General features: G+C 32.2%; 3 protein-coding genes across 3 annotated transcripts; 1 reads left to right on the top strand and 2 right to left on the bottom strand.

Moving 5' to 3' along the window:
* Positions 1-1031: 1031 nt before the first annotated feature.
* Positions 1032-3322, bottom strand: LOC147071392 (uncharacterized). The gene is made up of 2 exons (XM_085948577.1): positions 3311-3322; positions 1032-1643 (listed from the first exon to the last, which is right to left on the bottom strand). The coding sequence occupies exons 1-2, from the start codon at positions 3320-3322 to the stop codon at positions 1032-1034; spliced, it is 624 nt and encodes a 207-aa protein (XP_085804703.1).
* A 4715-nt stretch (positions 3323-8037) lies between these two features.
* Positions 8038-10510, top strand: LOC147071393 (uncharacterized). Its single transcript, XM_085948578.1, has 2 exons — positions 8038-8049; positions 9725-10510. The coding sequence occupies exons 1-2, from the start codon at positions 8038-8040 to the stop codon at positions 10508-10510; spliced, it is 798 nt and encodes a 265-aa protein (XP_085804704.1).
* A 4327-nt stretch (positions 10511-14837) lies between these two features.
* On the bottom strand, positions 14838-16073 carry LOC147071394 (uncharacterized). Its single transcript, XM_085948219.1, has 2 exons — positions 16009-16073; positions 14838-15804 (listed from the first exon to the last, which is right to left on the bottom strand). Exons 1-2 carry the CDS (start codon positions 16021-16023, stop codon positions 14989-14991), a joined length of 831 nt encoding a protein of 276 aa, XP_085804345.1. The 5' UTR covers positions 16024-16073; the 3' UTR covers positions 14838-14988.
* Positions 16074-24720: the final 8647 nt, after the last annotated feature.

Here is a 24720-nt window from a genome sequence, read left to right on the forward strand (position 1 = left end):
AAATCATATTTTTTACAAACTAACTAATCCATGAAATTTCATTTTTATTAATTCTGGGGTCTGAAACCCCTTCTAATTTGAGTTCTACGAATTGTATCTCATTTTTTATAAATGTAACCCCGGATAGAACCAATTATAGATATTTCGGGTCATACAAATCTATCTTCAGAATGATAATCAGATAAAATACATAACTTTGAAAAATCTCCGAAACGTACCAATTTAAAAAAAGAAGTTGGGCCGATTAGGACTACAGCGACTCACATCGTTCACTTTTCGGGTGAGTGCTCTAGTTTGTCATCGATCCATCTATGATTCATGCAAATTATTTCTAATAACTACGTTTTATCTGAGATACTTCTAATTCCGCCAATCGAAGGAGATCGACTATGTATCAATTAAGGTAAATGACATTACTAAATTATTTGCTACTCATGTCCGGCGCAAGCCAAATTTATAATCGACATTCTTGTACTTGGGAATAATAAATATTTTTATTTAATACCGAATATACACAATCATTCTTCATTGAATATATCGCCATATATTGTTATGAATGAATTATTATTGATCTTGGCAATTAATTCAATATATATTTTTTACAATATTTGATGATGATATTATGTTTATATTGATGTATTTTACTTACCTACTTAAAATACAGACAATATATAAAGAAGGACTCATGACCCATGGAGGGAAGTAAATCTTGTGTACCGACCTAGATATGTATCTATAATCACAACAGAATGTGGACAGGAATACTTGTATTGTGCAATACCATTGGAATATTTATATGAAGGAATATTTTATAGGGGAAATATAGAACGTATAATTGGAGATGCAGAAATTTTCTTTTATTTAATCACATATTTAAAAAAATATATTTATATTAAAGTTGTATGCCAAAACGAATTAATGATGAAAGTATAATGAAAATGGAGTGATCAAGCCAAAAATTATGATAAAGAAAATTTTGAAATAAGTATCATGAAAATATAATCAAGTCGGTCTTCTTCCATCTTTCCAATTTAGTGACCATGATAACTGGACAAGTCATGGGAGTATCCACTGGATCCAGAGAAGTCATGTGAGGAATAATCAGAAATTCCCTGGCTGTGGCCTCCAAAACTATGTCCACCGTTATGAGAGCTTCCTGCGTCGATGTATACTGGGACCTTCTTCTCGACGATGTAAGGCTTGTTTACCTTGACTGGGTAAGGCCTGTCAACTGGAACTGGGTATGGCTTGGGTACCTTAACTTCCACTCGCTGGATAACTGGAACCTTGTATGGTACCTTAACTGGGTATGGGATATCCTTGTATACCTTATAATGGACGGGCTTATCGACGGTTACAGCGTATGGTTTGTTCACATGGACTGGGTAAGGCCTGTCGACGGGGATTTTGACGGGCACTGGTACTTTCCTCTCAACGTGAACTGGATAAGGCTGTGGGACATGGACGGTTTTCGTGATGACTTGTGGGGCTCCGTGAGAACCATAACCGGATTCTAATCCTGAGCCTGAGCCTGAGCCACCGAAGCTGTGTCCGCCTCCATATCCAAGGCTTTGGAGTCCACGTTTTTCCAGTTTCTTCTCTTCAGATGCTCCTGCCAAGGCAAGGATGGCCGTTAAAGCGACCTGAAATCAATAAATAATACAATAATTAATTAACTAATAAGTATTTTTGGGCATCTTATATAATAAACCAACATACTAACATCCTATTTTACAACGTTTTTCTTAGCTCATATTCTTATTTGTCCGGTACAAATCTTGCAATCGATTTTTAACAAACTTCCCGACTAGCTAGACATTTGAAACTTTTAGAATATATCAGAACACGATGCCAATGCATTTTTTAATACTTTAAGCCATATTTAAGTAGAATTGAATTCATTTTCAGTTAATTCTGACGTGTATGAAAAGTTATTTCGACACGTTATATATATACGTGCGTTACTATGGAAATCGATATGACATGTCAAGTACAAATTTTTGATCGTTTAAGCAAATCAAGTCAAGTTTATATGGTTCAACAGAAAATTTAAAAACGTTGTATATAAAAAGTTCTTTTTATCTTGTAATTATTAATAATAAAATTATAGAACAAATTGAATAGGATACAAATTCGTCCACAAATTTTAAAAATATTTACGAATATTTTTTCGGTACATGAGAAAATTTAATCCATAAATAACACATAATTTATTATTTTTATGTGTTCAATAATGTTAATGAACTAACGGTTTTATTATTTTATGAATTTCATGTTTCTACTAGAAATATAATCAAACAGGGAATTGGCTCTAAAAGCTATTATAATTTAGGCACAAAATCAGTATGTACCTAACTTATTTTCGGCAAAATCGGACATATGACACACTGGCTCTGATGTACAGATTTAATAATTGATCATATATTATGTACTTTCATTATAAAGAGCCTATTTAAATGTAACTACATTATCTAGTCAAAATAAAAAAAAATAAGTAACTGTTTTTCATTGATAGGCAAATATTTATATGAACTGATCATTTTAATATACGCACTGTACATTTTTGTTGAAACTTAATAAAATGGCTGACAATGTAAGCAAAAGATATTATGTTGTAAAGTATTTTAATATTGTATAAAAATTGATGTAAATATTCGATCACAAGTTAAACGTTGAATTTATTAAAAATAAAGTAAAGTGGACATATTAATAGGCATTTCATAGGCAACGATTGTTCGTTATTTGTCCAATCCATTGGAGCATCGCTCTGGATCGAACAAACATTGTAGAAAACAAAATGCGCATATGCCAACAATTCTAGTAGATAAAAATATGCTAGATAGCATAATAAGCTATTTATCACCTAAAATAAAACAACTAAAAATCAAATGTAGCTACTTACAAAAATTAGTAATTGCTAAAATTACATTTAATTTATTGTTAAATAATAAATGACAAAAGCCATCATGTTAACTATTTTCAAGTAAATCTTGTATAATATTCTTGTTTAATTACGATAAATAGTAATCACTACCAAAACAACACAAAGGTGTCGACAAAAACTAGATTAAATGACATGTACCAGATGCGTATTTTTCAAACTAAAATTTCTATCCAAAAATACTAAATCTAATAAGAAAATACTAAGATGGTGTTGGATTCACGGCTTTAGAAGCGGAAATTAAATCGTCATAAAATTCGTTTTAAGATAAATGATTTTTTTTATTATAAGGTCAATTTTGGTTATCTGGAGAAATGGTTATATTTTTAATGATTACATGTAATATTTAAATATTGAAAAGAAACTTACAAAGACTTTCATGATGTGACTGTAATTGCTCAAACTTAGACAAGCTACTATGAGCAACTGGTACCTGTTAACTCTCTACCCTGCGGTTTTATACTCCAGCCGAAATTCACTCTGCCATAACGTACGTATGTTAATATTGTGGTTGATTTTATTAAATGTGCATATTTTTTCATGTAAAAGTTGTGCAAAAACTTCTTCGCGTTCGTAATTAATTCAATTGCTACAAAATATCCGCGTTAAAAAAATACTAAAATTAGCTCTTTGTAATTATGTTCAGTCCAATTATGAGATATTTATAGATTAAAATATACTATCTAGCATTCAACTAAGCACTTGGTAATATAGTTTAAATTAACATGTACCTAAATCTAAATTTCAAAAACCTTAAATGAAATCAAAAGCATAATGTTTATATAAACACTTATTACTTTTTAATTGTAGTATTTTTCCACTGTAAGACCCCCGCTAGGAATGGAACGATTTGATGTCGCCGACTGGACCTCGTCTTGAGAAAAAAAATTAAATTGGGTGAAGACCGAATCTCGAAAAATGAATTTTCCGATGTATCGAAAAAAAAATCGAGAAAAAAAACCTTCGGCATTGTTCTGGATGGAATATCTTAAACATCCCGTTTAATTTAATGTCAGTACAACTGGACGACGGACATCTGATCACCGCACCGATACATGACATACTCGAATAGAAACATACATTTTCAAGCTTACATTTTAAACCTGTAAGGTGCATACGAAAAAATATCAATTCGTCATTGTTCTGACAGAAGACACTAACTCGAAAAAATTACATATTGGGTTAGTTATACCAAAATGTTCCTTATTTCAAACTTTACCGTCTGGAAACCTGCTTAATAAATAAACAGTCTTTATTTTAAAGTCATCCTTTTTACGATTACTTAATAAACTTACATGATAGACCATTTCAAACATTTTAACAACTTCAAAGTCAAATTATTCAAAACTAGTATTCTCCAGTTAGTGTGTTCTGCCAGAATAGAGACGAATTTATAATAGTAAAGTTATGTATGTGTTTTAAATTTTTAAAGACTCATGACGATTGTGTGGTTCCACATTCTATAATTCAAAATATAACGCACGTAAATTTCATTCATAACGGCACCCAGTTACCCATTGTCCAGTTGGCAGTGACAAATTAGTCTATATCCCTTTTATAATATATAATATTTGATTCCATTGTACTTGAAACGCATAGTGCCTATGTACTTCCCGTAATCACGTATTTTGAACAATGTTTTCTGTTGTATCGAACTATATGTCAACATTTCACTTCCCTTCAATTACACTATGTATTGTCCTCTATACTTCATTATATTGTACAAGGTGGAAAGTCTATCTGAGTATGTATAATATATGTCTAAACTCTTGTTAATTAATATGAAATTTATGCTGGCATATAATTTCCGTGTATGGCGTGAATATATTAATAAGTCGAAAAACATAAATTCTCAGGGCAGCTGTTTGCACGTTTGGTTTTCTGTGGTAAATCAGATAACATACTAGCTATTTATATTTTTTATTTATTATATTGACCACCAAAGTAAAATTTAAGCCATTCTTGATTTACCACAGAAAACCACCCTCACAAATAGCTGCCCTGAGGAATGATCTTTTTCGAGTTATCAATATATTCACCCCATGCACTGATTTAGGAACATTCTCTATCGCTTATAAAGTTTGTACCTAATCTCACCAAAGAAAAAATATTGCGTACCTATGTAAAAGTATTATTTTCACAATTAACAATTAACGCTTTTGCTGCTGAATAGATAATGAGATTTTAATTGCCCCCTTTAAAATGCACGTTAATTACATCGATCGGCCGCCTGGTCATTACGCACCGTGTGCGTCTTCCGCGTCCAAAGTATTAATGAAGTCATCCAAATGGAAAGAATGTCTTCTAAAATTTTCCAATAAACCATTTTCATGATTAACAAAACTTTTCTTATTTATTTTGAAGAACTGCCACAATGTTATATTATATGCACGTACAATTGAATTAACAACTATTGTTCAGCGTGTAATGCTAATAACAGCAACGTTATTTTCATTTGTTTTGTTCATATGTCATAGAATTAAAAATATTGTTTTTTAAATTGGAATTACGCAGAAGGACCTGTGCGTATTTCAGGACTATTTATTTGGAAAATGTAAAATTATATTACTTATGTAAGATTTATTCTTCAATCGTATATCGTTGCAATCTTCGACAACGCTGGTAGGGTATCAGAATCTAAATAGTATAATAAAGGCAAAGAACAATTCCCCATATTATATACTAGACTGATTTTATGTTATACCAACTTACGAAGGGGAAATCAGAATGTCCGAACAAATTAGAATAAAACTAGTAAAATGATGTATCTATTGTCTAAGAGTAAAATACTTTGCTAAAAAACTGTAGGAGTAAAATAAGGAAGAACGAAATAATTACATAATAATATATACTTATTTTTAATTATATTTTGTTGCAGATCTTAAAATGATAATATTTTCTTTTATATTATTTAGCCTTCAATTTATAATAAAAATAAAAATATTTAAACGATTGAATTAATTAAAAAAATTAATATTTACAAAAAAAACGTACTGACAACAATATTCAGATTCGTACGAAAAATAAGTTTTATTCATTGACGGGCTTAGGGATAAAAAGGGCCAAGGCAAATTACTAATTTTGAATGCTCCTAGAATAAAAAAATAAATAAAAGCATAAACTCCAAATACTAACGCTCTCAGTAAAAATATCAATGAATCTCTTTCCTAGAATCACGTTCAATACATAAAATAATTATTATTGTAGTTGACAGTTATGACAAAATATAATAATATTCGAGGTTTATTTTGATGACTACAAAGTGTTACGTATTTCTTTGACTATTTATGTTATATGTATATATATTATATTATGTTACATGATTTTTTTATGCTTTAGGAAATTCTTTAAATATCTTTTAAAGAATTTCATCTGTGATTACCGTATCTTAATATTTTTTTAACTGATTTGAGCTGTTTCGAGACCTCTTTAAAATATCGTGATGAATCAATCGAAGAAAATCGCCGCTGCTTACATGCAACACATTGGCTCCGGTGTACAGATATTCAATGGCGCTGATTTATTCCTGTTCTCCGTTTAGTCATACATATAGTCAGCAAACTGGATCGATCGATTGATCTTTCGATTAGGAAGCGCATACGCTGCTGATTATGCTATTCCGGCTATCTACATAAATAACATCGGTCTGGAATAAAACTATCATTCTAGACCAGTGGTTCTCACGTGAAATTCAACTGTGACCGCACAATTGGCATTGATAATTCGATGAAAACGTCTGGTGGCCGCACCAAATTTCACTTTTGTTGTGATTGAAAAAAATTAAAGCTAAATTTTAGTTACTAAAAAATATATATTTATTTATAGACGAGTCCATTTAATAAAAGAGATTTGAACATTTTAGTACATTTATATTTATTTAAAAATAATGCAAAATTTTCCAATGCAAGCCTGCTTCTAAGTTTATATCAGCTGTCAACTGGCTTCGATATTTATTTTTTATGAAGTGCATTACACTGAATGATCTTTCACAGTCTTCTTCTTATTGTGCCATCCCCTAGCAGAGGTCGGCCACCATCAAGGCGATCTTATCTTTATCGTCTGCTACCCGGAACAGTTCAGTGGAGCTGCACTCGTACCAATCACGGAGGTTCTCAAGCCATGAAATGCGACGCCGTCCTCTGCTACGCTTCCCATTGATCTTTCCTTGAATGACGAGTTGGGGAATGCTGTATTTTTGTCCTCTCATAATGTGGCCGAGGTACTGTAGTTTCCTGGTTTTGATACTACGTAGAACTTTTCGGTCCTTCCCCATTCGATTGAGAACTTCAACATTTGTCACCTGGTCAGTCCAAGGAATTTTGAGAATGCGTCTATACAGCCACATCTCGAAAGCTTCAAGTCTCCGTGACATCTCTTGGTTTAGCATCCATACAGTCAGTATACAGTAGTAAAAAAAATCGACAATATTAATATAGCAATAAATTGTTGCAAATTCTCTCAATTGACTTGATTCTTGGTCAACGTATAACTTCGATCAATTTTTTTTTTCATTCAATTTTATAATTTTATAAATGAAGTTTTGAATTATTATTCGGTAAACTGATGGTGGTCGCACATGAAAACCACTGCTCTAGACGCAAACCAATAATCGATCTTTTAAAAGTATTGTTTATTGGAAGTATTAATTTACAAGAACACTAAGAATTACATTTCAAATATATATATATAATATATTGTGCAATATATTATTGCTGGCAATAATAATAAGCTGCATGTCCAAGACAAAAAAAAAACACTTCGAAGATAATTTAACTATATGTATTACTGATGTGTCTACAACTTTTCATGTAGATAGATATTATGTTTGATTATCATCTAACAAGTAAAATTTCGACAAAATCATCTAAGTACCGAAATTCAGCAATGTTTTTCGAAATAGATGACTGTGAAGCGATATAATTTAATATGTTACATACTTTGATACATTTGGTTAAGAATAATTTTAAGAAAATGTGCTTTAATTATTATTGCTTCATTCTCTGAGCGAGTATAAAAAGGCAAAAGCACTCAATCAAGACATCACTCGCTTTCGGCAGAGGCAGTAGAAAACATTCTAGTAATTTAAATTTGAGAATATGGCACCACTGGTGAGTCAAAAAAAAAAAAACCGGAAATACTTAATTTAATCCTCTTTATATGGAATTTATTTATCATAATAGTTTTCTGTTAGAAATTTAATAGCATAACGTACATACATACTATTAAAATGTAAGTAATAAAATAAATGCGTGCAATAAAATATAATACTTACGTACAATTTGTCGTATTTATGTGTTTTACAAAAATACTTTTCATATTTAACTTAAAAAAATGTAAATTATTTCGCACTCATAGATATATAGTTTAGTTATACATGGTTATAGTAATATACTTTTCTATCATTAAAGTGTTGAGCAGTGCTACGGAAATTCTACAATACATATTTAGTGATAGAAAACGATGCATATTTTTAAAGTATTTTTTATTAGTCAATAAGAATGTAAAACAATTTTAAAAACCAATAAAAAATATGCGTTTATTGAATATCCGTATAATAATAAGATCATATTAAATTTTATCATTAATATGTAGTTTTATAATTTTTGAAACTTTTACTTTTCTTTGTTATTGAAATAGGTACATTTTTGGATTTTCACCGTGTGTTCTTTCTTCTTCTTTCATCGATGTTTGGTGCTCATTGCAGAAGACATTATCAAGAGATTAAAAACGTCGAAGAAAAAATAAGGAAGAACACACAGTCCTAACCTAAAAATCTATTTCGAATATATAATTTCTTATTTTTTTTATGATCATAAAAATATTTTTGATGTATTTTATATTTTCACTTAGTAAAGTACTTTTAGAACTAAATCCATAATAAATATAAATATTTCAAAAAGGGGAGGTAATTAATTCTGCATTAATTACTGTAATTAATATTAAATAGACTATACATTAAAAAGTTATGGCCTGTTTTTATAAAATATTGTTTTTTACCATGTCCGATCATAATAAGATCATAAATGGGCCTCTACAGAGTGGAGGTTTGTATTAACAGATTTTTTTGTTTTTACAAGAAATGGATGTTAGCCACTTGGTCAACCTATTAGGTCCATACTCTAACTCAAACACAAATTGAAAAACAATATGTGTATTTTCCAGACCCAGAATTCAAACCTGGTATATTATAGATCAACGCTTAAGCCGCTCGGTCATCGTGGGCGTATTATTAAATATACGTGTGTAAAAATGTAACGTCTCATGTCATGGTAAATCATGCGAAGATTCAGCAAATTAATACATTTCTCCAGTACGGTGTGTTTTATAACTTATAACTACTTTCTGTCAAATATGATCCAATAAACACATATTGAAATAAAATAATTTTGAAAAACCTCAGAGAGATACTTACATAGGTATTAGAAAAATAATTTTAAAAAGTAAGATTTAGTTTCTATAATAAATAATCTAATATTCTTAAAACCTTGCGAATATTCAATACTGAATAAATAATATTATCTCATATTGTTTATTAAAAGGTGTGATTTTTATTTAGCCAATTATTGTATTCGACCCCTTAACTAAGACATCGTATTAAGCATTGGTCTCCACTATAATGTACTTGAAAATTATATGATATTATTCACTACTTAATATTTTATTAAACACTTTCCAATTACGTATATTTGTCAGGAATGTCAACTGTTTAAATATGGCGTATTGAAGTTTAAAAATATGTGTATTTTGTGTATTTAAATAACCCTTTCTTTATTTTTATTTCAGACTTGGGTTGGATTAGCGGTGCTTCTGGCTATCGCAGGAGCAAGCGAAACCAAAACGCAAGAAAAGCGAGGAATTCATGACCTCGGCTACGGTGGTGGACACGGTGGAGACTACAGCTCTCGATCCAGTTATGGAGGTGGCGATTTTGGAGGCGCTGGTGGTGATGGCGGTGCTGGATTCGGCGGCGGTGCAGGTGGTGCAGGTGGTGGAAACGTCATTACTAACACCGTTCAAGTACCAGTACCGCAGCCCTACCCAGTCACAGTTGATCGACAAGTCCCCGTTCCGGTCCAGGTTCCAGTCAACCGACCATACACCGTAGAAGTACCACAGGCTTACACCATCACCAGAGAACGAGCAGTCCCAGTGTACGTCAACAGACCAGTACCTTACACCGTCAGAGTTCCAGTCCGAGTACCAGTTGTACAGAGAATAGAAGTACCAGTCCCAAGACCCTACCCAGTTCCAGTTGACAGGCCTTACACTGTTAATGTACCTCAAGCTATTGTAATTGAGCGACAAGTACCAGTTATCATCAATCAGGGCGGCAATGGAATCGGGGGAGGCAATGGACTTGGAGGTGGTAACGCTTTAGGAGGAGGTGCTGGTGGATTTGATGGTGGATTCGGCGGACAAGGTGGTGGTTTCTCTGGACATGGTCTTTCATCTGACAGCTTTTCTTCCCACGGAGGATATTCTCATGAGCTTTCATCTGGTGATTACTCGTCTGGCCATTCTCATTCCAGTGGTGGTGTGTCCTCTCACAAAATTACAGTGCATCATTAAACAATTAACAGTGATGTGCGCCGATGCCGACCTCACGCAACATTTGAACTAAATATGTCTTTGAGTTGCAGTTTCTTGAGATCTCATTGATTGTTTGTTTGATGTAGTCAATAGTTAATCTATCCACCTAACTATGTATGTATATTATGCCTTCATGATATAATAAAAAAACGTTTCATTTCAAATAAATAACTCATTATTTCAAATTGATAATTACCGCTGCCAAATGTGACTAAAGAATAATCTTAAAAGCTCGCTTTGAGTAAAGTGCCAGAAATAATAACACAGTAATCTATGTTACTTATCACGTGTTGTTATTCTGTCAATTGCCAATCAAAACCATATCCATTTGTTTAAATTTATACTTTGGACGCTGAAGACGCACATGCTCGTAATGACCAGGCGGCCGATCGATGTAATTAACGTGCATTTTAAAGGTGCTAATTAAAATCTCATTATATAGTCAGCAGCGAATGAGTTAATATCTAGATCAGTGGTTCTTAACCTTGTTGGAGGTACTGACCCCACCAGTTTCATATCCGCATTCACCGAACCCTTTTAATTGGAAAAATAAAATATGATTTTTTCCAAATTCAAAACATAGGTATATATTTTACTGGTGCATAAAATGAACCGTGCATCAACATCACTGTACTAAACAAAAACATAATAATGAATATTTACTGCAAATCAGTGTGACTTCTGCTGTTGCCTTTCAGAGACCAGTTCAGAAATGCGCGGCTTCACCTTGGCAAGTGCCACTCTCATGTAATTTTCACAACAAAGTCTGTTCCCTTTCTTCGTTTTATGTCCAGCATCCTCGAAAATGATTGCTCGCAAAGATCACAAGTCGACTACTGAGCGCACCAAATTCCCTGCAGCACAGATAGGCCAAGCGATGTTGCGTGATCACCTGCAGCTAATGATGGCCAAGCGGGGTGTGTCATCACGTATCATATGAGTCGGGTGTGTGTCTTGACCTCCGCCGAACCTCTGAGACTGACTCACCGAACCCCTGGGGTTCGATCGAACCCAGATTAAGAACCACTGATCTAGATACTCGTATATGTAGAGCAAGGAAACTTTTATAACATCGAATAATCAACAGCAGACAAGTACATCAAAAGTTTCGCTACTAAATTAGTTTTAAAATGTGGTTTTCATTAGGGATTACAATACCGAATGAATATATCAATACTTACCTGTATTTCGGTATTTTATATCAAATATAAATACCGGTATTCGTCAAAACATATTATAGAAAAAAAACGTACATATCAATAAGTAATATAACTATCAAAATCTACTTAAACCACTATTTTATAGCAATCTAAAGTACCTACCTATATTTTTTTATTATATTGATCTTTATAAATATCTAAAGATCATATAAATCTAAGCACAGGAAAATTTGTAAAATTCAACGTTTGTTTGATATACTTTCAACGTTGGATCAATAGTAAAGTTATAGAATAATTGGAAATAATTGTCACGAGTTTTTTCTTTTTCGAATGTTATGTTAATTCATCATTTCTATACGTATATTCATATATTGTATAATTTGATTTTAATGTTATTTAACTTTTGTTGGTTTTAATTAATATATTTGCGTTTTGGAAGCATACAAGTATACAATAAATAATTCAATATAGAATATAGTATTAAGTAATGAAAAAATGACATTTAATTCATTTTCAAAAAACATAAACGTGTACGATTTCTTAATACCAAAAATACCAGTATTTTTGATTTTTGAAACCAGTATTTCAATATCGATTAATAATAATTGAATACCGAGTACACGAGCATATCAGTTTTTATAAATACATGGTATTATCTCTAAATTTGGATCAAGTAAACTATGATAATATTGAATAATTAAAACCGGATTATTTTGGAATAATCAAAAATAACAACTGCAACATCATACTAACTTCACAGGAGTGTGTTTGGTGTTCTTCATCATGTCTCGTTTTTGTTCTATACGTCATATTTTTTCTTTGTAGGAAGTCAGTATAGTGCATAAATAATATATACCATAATATAGAGTATAGACCATAAACCTATAAATATACATTACAATTTAATAACATATAAAGATCAAAAATTGACTTAATTGATTGAATACACAATTCCATATTAGGTGCATATTAGTAATAATTACAAGATAAAAAGATCTTTTTATATACAACGTTTTTAAATTTTCTGTTGACTGTACTTGATAGAAATAATACTGAAATGTCATTTTGATATTCATATTGATTTCCATAGTAAAACACGTATATATTAATAATTTAGGTGCTAGGACCCCAGACCCCTAGCAACCAATAACAGTGGATTGGATTACGGATTTCTTCCGAAATAACTTTTCATACAAAACAGAATTAACTGAAAATAAATTCAATTCTACTAAAAGATGGCTAAAAGTATTAAAAAAATGCATTGGCATCGTGTTCTGATATATTTTAAAAGTTTCAAATATCTAGCTAGTCCGGAAGTTAGTTAAAAATCGATTGCAAGATTTGTACCGGACAAAAAACCACCGGAAAAATAAGAATACGAGCCAATAAAAACGTTGTAAAAATGGACATGTCTGGTTTTTATTCTATATGTGATAATTTTTTCTTAGTAGAACGTCATTATAGTGCATAAGTAATATCTTCCATAATATATACATATATATATTATATACCATAAACCTATAAATATATATTGCAATTCAATAACCTATGAAGATGACAAATTGACTTAATTGATTGAATACATAAACTAATAATATTCCATATTAGGTATGTATTAGTAAAAGGTAAACTATACCACACTAGGCTAGGTGGGCGGTCGTCTTAAAAATCTTAGGTTACGGGTTTGATCCCGCGGTTGTAAAAAATGCTTATCGTTTTTTTTTCGATATTTTGTGTTTAATCCAATGCATTGACCCAATTGGTTGGGCGAACGGCTAATTGCCATTTATTGTAAAAAATATATATTAGAATAGTCTCCAGTATGTGGCTTTGAAGTAGGAATTTACTTTTACCTTTTTAAATGTAAATCTTAGTCAAAGTTTTGCTAGTAATTGTTACTACATACAAAGTTGGCTGCCTTTGGGAAGGTTAAAAATAAAGATTGAAAGCAGTCATGGTTTATCACCTAATGCCGGTCAGGCTTTTAAACGTAAAAAATACAAAGCCCTCTGAACTTCCCAAAAGGTTAACAAATAATTCGTTTATGTGACATACTTTTAAAGCACATTATGTTATATACAGACGTACATATTGAACATAAACATATTTATAACATATTGTGTTTAAGTTTATCCCATATTTCTCCACACTCGAGAATTGTACCTCCTAGCTTCTAAATAACTACAATTCGATACCCTAGTTCAATAGGGGAACAACTCATAAAACCTTGTTCCAAGATAATGGCGTTTGAATTTTTTGCAGTAATTCTCATTTTAATTTTAAAGCCTTGATTTCGATGAGAGTGTGTGCTTTTTATATTTAATTTAGTGGAATTCATCAATGCACAATGAAATTGTACATTTTATTAAGGAATTAGCCAATAAATTTGATTATATAACGGAATTACTAATTAATCTCAGAAAGGGTTATTCGATTTTATGACACATTGAAGAAATTTTTGACTATTTTTTTTTGCTGAATTATAAAGATAAAACCTTTCTCCATTGAATGGCATTCTTAACTCAAAACCTTTAAATTTTGAGTTGTTCCCCTATTGAACTGTGGTATCGAATTGTTTATTTTTAAATTTATATGTAAAAAATGATATTGTTAAAAACTACACCACTTATTTTGCTTGACTATCCATAAATATATCCAAAATATTTATATTGTAAATTTATAAATTTAATTATTATTTATAATTTCAATAAATGTTTTTTGTTTCTTTTTTAAATCGGTTAGCATAAATATTTGTTTTATTGTATATTTTTTACTCGTTGACAATGTTCCTCTAAAGCGCATGAAATTGGTTAAAATAATAAAAAAGTAGGATTTGTACTAACTATAATATTATGTTGCGATTCATTTTAATTACAAATATTTAACTTTCGCACAAAAACATGTACTCACCGTGTTTGCTCTAAGCGCATCCGCCAAACTAATATTTGCTGGCTTCACTTCTTAAAATCTAACTCTTTTATTTATATGTCTTCTATCTTACTCTAACGCATATTATGAAGATTATACGCGTGCCGAATGTTTTCTCATTCGCACGTATGCTTGTTCTTGTTCATGCCTTGTACTACGCACATAATATTTTATATACAAGTATGGCAGGTTATGGATATTAACAATCAGTTATCTTTAGATACGCTTTTATTGATAAGTCGTTACAGGTACAGATAATATGAACATGTAGTAATAATAATTATTTGATGAGCTCTCAAGCAATTGCAACTCAAAAACTGATTATTAATGTTTACAATATTCACAAAGCAGGCAGCGGCCATTTTGTTTTTAATGATGGTGGGTGATCTTTTGGTATGACACAGCTCCACCAGAATGGGAATGACTAGAGTAATCTGAAGATGATCCAAGAGATGAATATCCGCCATGAGAAGAATATCCGCTAGAAGCACTATGCCCTGAGAAACCTCCGCCTTGCCCGCCGAATCCTCCATCAAATTCACTAGCACCTCCTCCCAAAGCATTACCACCTCCAAGTCCATTGCCTCCTCCAATTCCATTTCCTCCTTGATTGATGATAACTGGAACTTGTCTCTGAATGACAATTGGTTGAGGTACATTTACAGTATAAGGCCTGTCAACTGGAACTGGGTAGGGTCTTGGCACTGGTACCTCTACTCTCTGGACTACTTCAACTTGGACTGGAACTCTGACGGTGTAAGGTACTGGTCTATTGACGTATACTGGCACTGGTCGTTCTCTGGTGATGGTGTAAGGCTGTGGTACTTCTACGGCATATGGTCGGTTGACTGGGACTTGAACTGGAACGGGGACTTGTCTATCAACGGTGACTGTGTAGGGCTGTGGTACTGGGACTTGAACTGTGTTTGTGATGACTTGGTTCCCACCAGCAGCTCCACCACCAAATCCAGCGCCTCCATCACCACCAGCGCCTCCAAAATCGCCTCCTCCAAAGCCAGATCCAGAGCTGTAGTCTCCACCAGATCCAAATCCTCCTCCATGTCCTGAGAAATCTTGTCCAGAACTGTGTCCGCTGTATCCATGATCTTGAATTCCTCGTTTTTCGTGGCGTTTCGCTTCAGTTGCGCCAAACATTGCAAACAAAGCCACAAGGGCAATGCATTTCTGAAAATGTCAAAATATTTAAGTATTTTGATCTATCACGATTCGCTGAAACTAAGTCTAGTAAAATTAAAATTTAACAATTTACATGTTTCAGGGATGTACAATTGGTACCACATATTATCCGCGTAGTAGATACTTTAACATTTACATTTATTATGTAGGAACGAAATACTGTTAACTGATAAATATTAATACAATACCAACCATTATTGGTGCCATCTTGTAAATATGGTGAGGAGTGTCTTCACAGAGCCGCTGCCTTGAACAACTGATGCATTAGTAAAAAGTTATTTCCTTTTTATATCAAACTCAATAAACTGTGGTAGTGACTAGTGATAAATAATTAATGCATATTAATTCTTTACATGCATGTATGCGCTTGGAATAATCCAAAAGTGAGATAATGCTTCTAAAATGCATTACCAAATTTTTAAATCACATCAGATAATCAAATAATATATAAATGTGGCACGTAATTATAAAATACTTGTGAATATTTGGACCATAACCAAGTCAGAAAATTATATTAATGAATTAGATCTTGTGATAGATTTTCATATAGAATTTAACTAAATTTACCATGGCAAGGTTACTCAAGTACATTGAATGATTTGACGATATTCTGATAAGCAGTTTATTGAAGGATAGTGTAAAATTTGTTTAATAAATTCAGTTTAATTTACATATATTACAAACTATCATATTAAATTCAATAAACAGAAAGAAACGCATTTAAATATTGAATGATTACAATCATCAGTAGTGAAGACTACCTGTTGGATGAAAGTAAAATATTATACAAAACAAAAATAGTAATTAGTAGGTATGTTATACTATATATTCTGCAGCGCTATAAATGTAGTAGGCATGTCCAACGAATCATTAATCCATATGAATTGAATCGTGTACACTCTAATAATCTCTAATACAATATTATTTCATTTAGATTTTTAAAGGTAAGAATTAACCATTCCCATTTTTATTTTCTTAATCAGCTTATGTGAAAGTCGTTTCCAAATTAACCACGAGGAAGCCCTATTACTGATATTGAATGCGCGTTGTGTTTTCGTAATAAATGAAAATGAAATTATACAGACCTAAATATTAAAAGCCCTTAAACCCGCTGTATCGACGATTGGTTGAATGTTAATCACCCCCCCCCCTCCCTCCATACCATTAATCCACAAAACATTAAATAAGAGACTCGCCATGCGGGGGTTCAAAGCACACGGGCGGTAGAATTCAGGGGGCGGCAAAATTTACAGACTTTTTTATAACTAAGATATTTATAATATCTAATATTTAATTACATCATTAATCAACTGAAGTATTTAACTTGAATCCTATGTTGGAATATAAAATGTACCTACGAGTGTTTTATTCTATTCAAGGGTGGCAAATCGTATATTTTGATGCAAAATATATTTAAACATAGAAACAACATAATAATCTTATACACTTGTATATAAATATACTGAAAAGCATTGCTTAGAAGTCTTCATAGAACGGTCCAGAATTCTAGCATAATAGACATACAATACTTTACAAAAATATTGATATTTACATTTATGTATATATACATATGATACATAGCTAGAAGATTAAGCCAATCACTGAGGTATTATGGGGCATTATTTTAATGAATCGGCTCAATGCATGGTAAAAAAAATTGCAATTTTGTTCATGGAAAAACAAAATATTTTTGTTATAAGTTAGTACTTAATATAATATATGAGGCGCCGAGCGCCAAAGGAGCTCAAGCACCACTTAACAAAAGTGCTACAAAATGGCAGACAAGTTTTCAATTAATAAAATAATAGAGAGAATAAAATAGTGATTTAAACTATTTTCATTTATATAAGGTAAATTGATATAGTGAGGGCGGAAATTTTAGGTGTTACCCCTGACGTGACACTGCATCAAACTATAATAATTAGAGTTTTTCTCTCCTGTTTAGTTGTGTAAAATATATAAACGTACGGTGGATGATTTCCTCTAATCTCTGTAATACAGATACTACAGATAAAAAACTCAAATTACCAAAATTACTCCTGATCAAGCTCAAACAGGCCTATGGGGAGGCCTTCATTCAGCAGTGTATTCACCTCAAATGATAATGATGAACATGATGATACAAATGGGCATCAGATAGACCTGTGTTTTAAAATATATTTCAAATATAGTCGTAATAAATCCAACAGTAATTCGTAATAATACTCGGGTTGGCGTAACACTATTAATATTCTGCTCATACGAATTAAAGTAATGCATTTTTTTAGGAATTAGGAGATATAAATGACCTACGTAATATGCATGCATCGATGTAGAACAGCTTATTTAAAATTTGCACTTATTAGTAAATCATCACAGAAGAGAATTTTTGACACTCATTTTTATTACTTTTAAGAATATTTTTACTTTTAAGTGGGAGATTTTATATAAAAAGATTGTATACTGAAGTCAAAGTATCAGTTGCATCTGACAGCAGTTCATAAAACCATCAATATGAAACTCATGGTAAGTGTTCATATTGTATATTATTGCCAAAGATACATCTAAATAATATCAATGAAATTTTAGTAAAGTTATACTATTTAATTTAATTTAAGTTGTACTATTTTTCAATGCCATTATATTAATATAGTAAACTTTTACTCTGAATAATATATGCATTTTTATGTCAGTGTTTCCGGCTAGCTGAAAAACAATCAAATATACTTACTCAAATGAGTTTAATGATTAATACATTATTTGGGTTTACATCCATGGTTGCACAGTGGGTTGAATGCACATAACTGCGACGATCCAATAGCTTCGGCCAATGACTGATTGGCATTCCTACTATGTTAACATTACAATCTTCCACTATGGAGGGATAACGGGTTTGATTTAGAATTACGTGAAATTACATAGCTATATTTGTTGACACCCACGGTGGCCGCGCGGCTTAATCTTCGAAATACAAATAATATTGTGATTATTGTAATTGTATTTCGTAGAATCAATATTTTGTTTAGTCTGAGATTGCTCTTTCTGATAGTAAAGACTTAATGAATGGGTTAGCGAGATAAAAATAGTAAAGTAAATCATGGTCAAACACCCACGGTGGCCGCGCGGCTTAAGCGTTGGACTAACACGCCGTGGGTCCCAGGTTCGAATTCTGGGTCTGGCAAGTATACATATTGTTTTTCAATTTGTGTATGAGTCAGAGTATGGACCTAATATGTTGAGCAAGTGGCTGACATCCATTTCTCGTAAAAATAAAATCTGTTAATACAAACTTCTACTCTGTGGAGGCCCATATGATCCTATTAGGATCGGACATGGTCGAAAAAAAAAATTTTTTTGAGAGTTGTATTATAATATGTTTATGGTTGATGGATATTTAAACGACCTGAACAAGCTGAGTAAATCGAATTCTAATTTGAAAATTCGATTGTTAATTTAACCTAAGACTACTGATTTATATATTTTATAAATGAGGTCTAGTTTTCAAATCATAGTTCTGTGGCAAATAGCCAAAAGCTTATACGTCCAAAATATGCCTTTTTGTATTTTGATTGATATGTAATGGTTAATATAATATTTTTAAATTGTCAAAAGCTGCCATGTCTACTATACATAGTGCTATCTCTAATTCAGTGTGACCATACATGATATGTCACATTACTTAAAAATATAAGGGTCATATCTTGATAAGTGCTCGCCCTGTAAAGTAGAGACTTTGGACATATTATCAGATTTTGGCTATTTGCCACAGGTTTATTAATATTTCATTTAATCATGTTTTTACTGTGTGAATGTGGAAGATTTGAAGTCGCTATGAAAATAATAACTAATCTAAAAAAATTAGAGGTGGAATAAAATGATATTGTCTTTTCCTACAAAGCAGTTTCACCTTTGAATCCTTTTCACTCATAAATAAATATGTACTAACTCTTTACTTTATATTATGCCACTTGTTAAATCCTATATTATTGTATTTCACCAATGATTGCATAAAGTTAAGATAATATAGGATATAATATGTCAATTATAAAATTTATATCTTAACTAATTAGTAATAGGAAACCCTTATAGTTTCTGGTGTGATTTGACGTATATAAATATGTGTGACAAATAATTGTACTGCACATTCATTTTAAAACCATAAATATTATACTTTCAGACTTTGCTACCATTCCTTGGGTGCATGGCATTAGCCTGCGCTGCTGCGACCAACAAACAAGAAAAACTCGGAATCCACGATCTTGGCTATGGAGGTGGTGGTAGTCTCGATAGCGGAAGTCACGGTTTCAGTGGCGGTGCTGGAGGCGGTGCTGAAGGCGGATTCGGAGGTGACCTAGGAGTGGGTGGAGGTGCAGGAGGAGCTGGAGGTGCCGGTCAAGGACCCCAAATCATCACCAACACAGTCCAAGTTGCTCAGCCTTACCCAGTTCCAGTAGAAAGACAAGTCCCAGTACCCGTTCGCGTACAAGTTGATCGACCAGTCGCAGTTCAAGTAAACAGGCCATACGCAGTCACCGTGGATAGACCAGTACCTTACAACGTCGATAGACCAGTTCCATATGCAGTGAGGGTACCATACCAGGTACCAGTCATTAGGAGGGTGGAAGTACGTGTACCAAGGCCCTACCCAGTGCCAGTTGACAGGCCATACCCAGTACAAGTTGCCCAGCCTTACATCGTCGAAAGGAGAGTTCCTGTTTACATCAACGCTGGTGGAAATGACCAGGGAGGATTCGGCGGAGGTGCTGCCGGTGGTGCTGGACAAGGATTTGGATCATTTGGAGGAGCAGGTCAAGGATTTGGTGGATATAGTCATGGAGGATCATCTGATTATTCTTCATCTTCTTCCGTGGGATCTTACTCGGGCGGATATTCAGGACACCACCACTAGAAAATTTTATATTAGTTCTAATGATGTATTGTTTACAATGGGGATGATGAACATATTATTGTTTATGATAAAAACATAATAGGTATAATCTGACCTTCTGTTTACTCATAATCATTAATATCTACTTATTCACACCTGTCTTGAAAATATGATAACTTTTTATTCGTACCTGAGATCTCTATAGCAATAAATATACTATTATCCAACGCATTGTTAATAATATTTAAAAATATTTTTATTTCTTACTTTACAAATCCCCATTGATTTTATTGTGTTTATTAAGTATAGTTATAATAATTGTAAGCATTCAATATTGGTAAATCAAATTATTGGCTGCCCTTACAATATCACTCTACACGCATAGCACTGTCCTGTCCAAGTCCTGTTTCAAGATCCAATATATTGACGTCTCTATGCATGCAATACAGCTATCTCGATGTTGGTGGCTTATATTTTTGGCGGTTACATATCTTTAATCCTAATAACTTGGCTCGCTGACCGCAATTATCTTAGTTATCACAAAATGTGCTGTTGTTGCCTCCACAAATCGTTAATAGAGCTCTGCGTTCTATCTCGGTCTATCATCAGTTGCCATTTTCTTCTATAGCTTCTCATGATATTCCTCTCAAATATACTAAAACTGGTAAAATTAACAGAAACGTGGTTTCCAAAGTATTATAATTAAGTTATACCAAATAGCTTAATTAATATATTTTTGCTATATGTCCATTTTTTTACTTTATATATAATCCACACCATCGTATTTCGGGCTTCATGTTTTACTGGTTAAGCTACGAAACACGCACTAATTATGATAATATTTCCTAACAATATTCAACTGAGATGTTATTTTTATTTCACTAATATCGGTGACATCCGGTGCAAAATAAAATTCTAAACATAGATTCTAATAGACATAATAAATAATATGTTTATGATATATTGCGAATAGTTATGTGTCTTCTATGAAGAATATTACATTCGTAGATCTTGTGTATTATTCATCATCAGAGTTTACGAAGTGAAATGGAGTGCTCTAAAATGCAGTACATTCCCATTGAATTGAAATGCCATGGCGAGAAAATCAGTGATGGTTTTTACATAACTGAGGAAAATTCTATGTGGTCACGACCTTAATCTTAAACTAAGAGTGAAAATAGTGAGATGCTTTTTCTTTTTAGTGATATTATATGGATTGAAGTCGTGGACACTCACAGACACATCGGTCAAAAAAACTTGAAACTTTTGAAATGCGGATGTACAGACGCATCTGCTGGAAATACAACGTTTTGAATATCGAGGCAATGTTGAAGATGTAAAAGATCATAGAAACAATCAGAGAACTAAAAACAAGAAAGTTGACTCTGGCCATATAGTGTGGCATATCGAGAGATATCGACTTCTCTCTATTTTTATCATTTAAAGGAATGTCTCTGGTAAGTTAGGTCCTAGAAGGCAATTTTTTAATCAATCAGTATCATAAAATATGAAAACTTGCTTGAAAATGCGAAATAGTTTGAAAACTAAGCATGATACTTCGAACGGTGTCTTAAAATACAACGGAAACATCGGGCGTGCATTTATGACCGCGAAAAAGTTTGCATTATACTTTAGTCTATAGACTCCGTGACAGCCAATGACAACTCAAGTTCAACCTAAAATATGGTAATGGCATTATAATATTTTATTAGTACATAACCGTTATAATAGCATTATCAAAACGACTTATCCTTAGAGTGCGTAACTAATTTATCCTTTAAAAGGGTACTTACGTAAATTATTTTACCTTATAGGTAGGTACCTTATATTGATAGTACAGTGGTAAATTCGAGAATGTTAACAGAACTCCCGATGTATTTTACAAACTTGACATTAATAAAATGTGTGTGCATCTATATTACAAAATAATAATAAATACTTTTAAAAGAATGGAAATACAAAATAATACCTACTTCCAACGATAATATTTAAAAGCCAAAAACAATAAATAAAAGAGCTTTACTACATCACATTACGACATTCAATATGTTTTCGATCTGTCAAAATTAAAATAGACAACAAACTAGCGCCTCTACCAAGGAAGCTTGTGAAACTCAAAATCTTAGACGAGGTTGTCAAAATCGAAGCAGAAATAAAATTTCTTACACGAAATCGAAGCAGGCTGCTTGAATAGATTAGACACTACTATATTCAAAAATTGGCCTCGCGGTAGATGAATAACGTCTTAACTCAAGAATCTCAGAGACTCTTTGAACAGAACATTCTATCTCTATTTAAAGCAGTGACTAACCTGGTAAAGATGACCAAACCCATCACCGACGAGATGATATAAAAATAAGACAAATAAGTTCATAAAAAACTACACAGTATACCTACCAGTTATTTTTTAATTATTTTGAATTGATGTCAATTGTGGTAATATTTACCATAAATATTATATTAGGGAGAATTATTAATTTAAAAAAATGCCACATCATGTTTTTAGATTATTGTATTTCTAATAATTAGACTGACAAGTTATTTAGATATGTTTGCAAAAAAATGTCCAAGGCATCAGAGAAATCACTAAAGAGAGAGAGAGAGAGAGAGAGAGAGAGAGAGAGAGAGAGAGAGAGAGAGAGAGAGAGAGAGAGAGAGAGTATTGTCCGGCTATAATATTATGTAGCCGTTTTATTTGCGAATGACGCCCAGTAGAACCTCAATTTAATTATTATTAACTTACATATGACACGTTTTAACATCCATCATATTGATTCTCATATTAAAACAAAACACAGTTAACCATACATAATTTGAAAACACTTCAGAGAAATATAAATGTTCAATTCTTAACTCATCTGAATTATACGTTGAATAAAAAATAGTTTATTGTTTACCATTAATAAATTAATTACAAATGTGTACCACAAATTTTGTATTTCGCATAAAAAACACATACTGACAGTGTTTGCCTTAAGGGCGGACGTGCTCTGCGTGGGTCAAAATTGAACTTTTTTTCTATTTTCAAAGCATGATCCTCGACATACATTAAACGTTGTAGATAATCTACTTATATAATTTTGAAGCCTTATTATTCGTTATATTTATTTTAAACATTTGATGACTGCATAAAGTATTTTTATTACATAAAATAGTATTCTTTTAAACCTCTCGCTCTAATGTTTTAGAATATAGTCATATTTCAGTACATAAATGTGCAGTGGTGTTAAGATTTTTTACATTTATTAATTTTTAAACGCATTTATAAAACCATCAGTATAATTTATATCGACATTATTATAGTGAAATATTTACGATAAAAAAATATATTGATAATCTCTGTGATCCCAAATTTGACAAGAATTAGGCATTTTAATATTCAAAAAATGGGCAAGATTAACACATTAAGTGCATCTGTCAAAGTAATATTCACCGGATTTACGTACTATAACCGAACTCTTTTATTCATATATCTTATTACTCTAACTCATTAGCGTGCTGAATGCTTTTTCATTCACATAATATATCCTTAGTTTTTGTTCGGGCCTTATGTTAGGCACACGTTTTGTATTTTGTAGTTGTCCTCTATGAATGGAATAGATATGCATTTACTATCGAGCTATCTATCATTTTTGGAAAATTCTTAATTGAAGACAACATCGGGTATTGCTAATTTCAATTCGGCCAGATCCTATAAAACCACCCTGCAAAAACCCTGGAAACTTCTTTGTAGCGCAAGGCGGTGATGATTATAAAGTATATCAGGTAAAAAAGGCTTATAGATACAAACAGTGTTCATTAGATACGTTTTTATTGATAAGTCGTTACAGGTAGAGATAATATGAACATGTAATAATATGAACACATAATAATTATTTAATGAGCTCTCAAAGAATTGCAACTCAAAAACTGATTATTAATGTTTACAATATTCATAAAGCAGGCAGCGGCCATTTTGTTTTTAATGATGGTGAGTGATCTTTTGGTATGACACAGCTCCACCAGAATGGGAATGACTAGAGTAATCTGAAGATGAT

Source organism: Rhyacophila brunnea, unplaced genomic scaffold (genome assembly GCF_057557595.1).
Source record: "Rhyacophila brunnea isolate RB1 unplaced genomic scaffold, BYU_Rbru_1.0 scaffold_20, whole genome shotgun sequence".
In the NCBI taxonomy this organism is placed as follows: domain Eukaryota; kingdom Metazoa; phylum Arthropoda; class Insecta; order Trichoptera; family Rhyacophilidae; genus Rhyacophila; species Rhyacophila brunnea.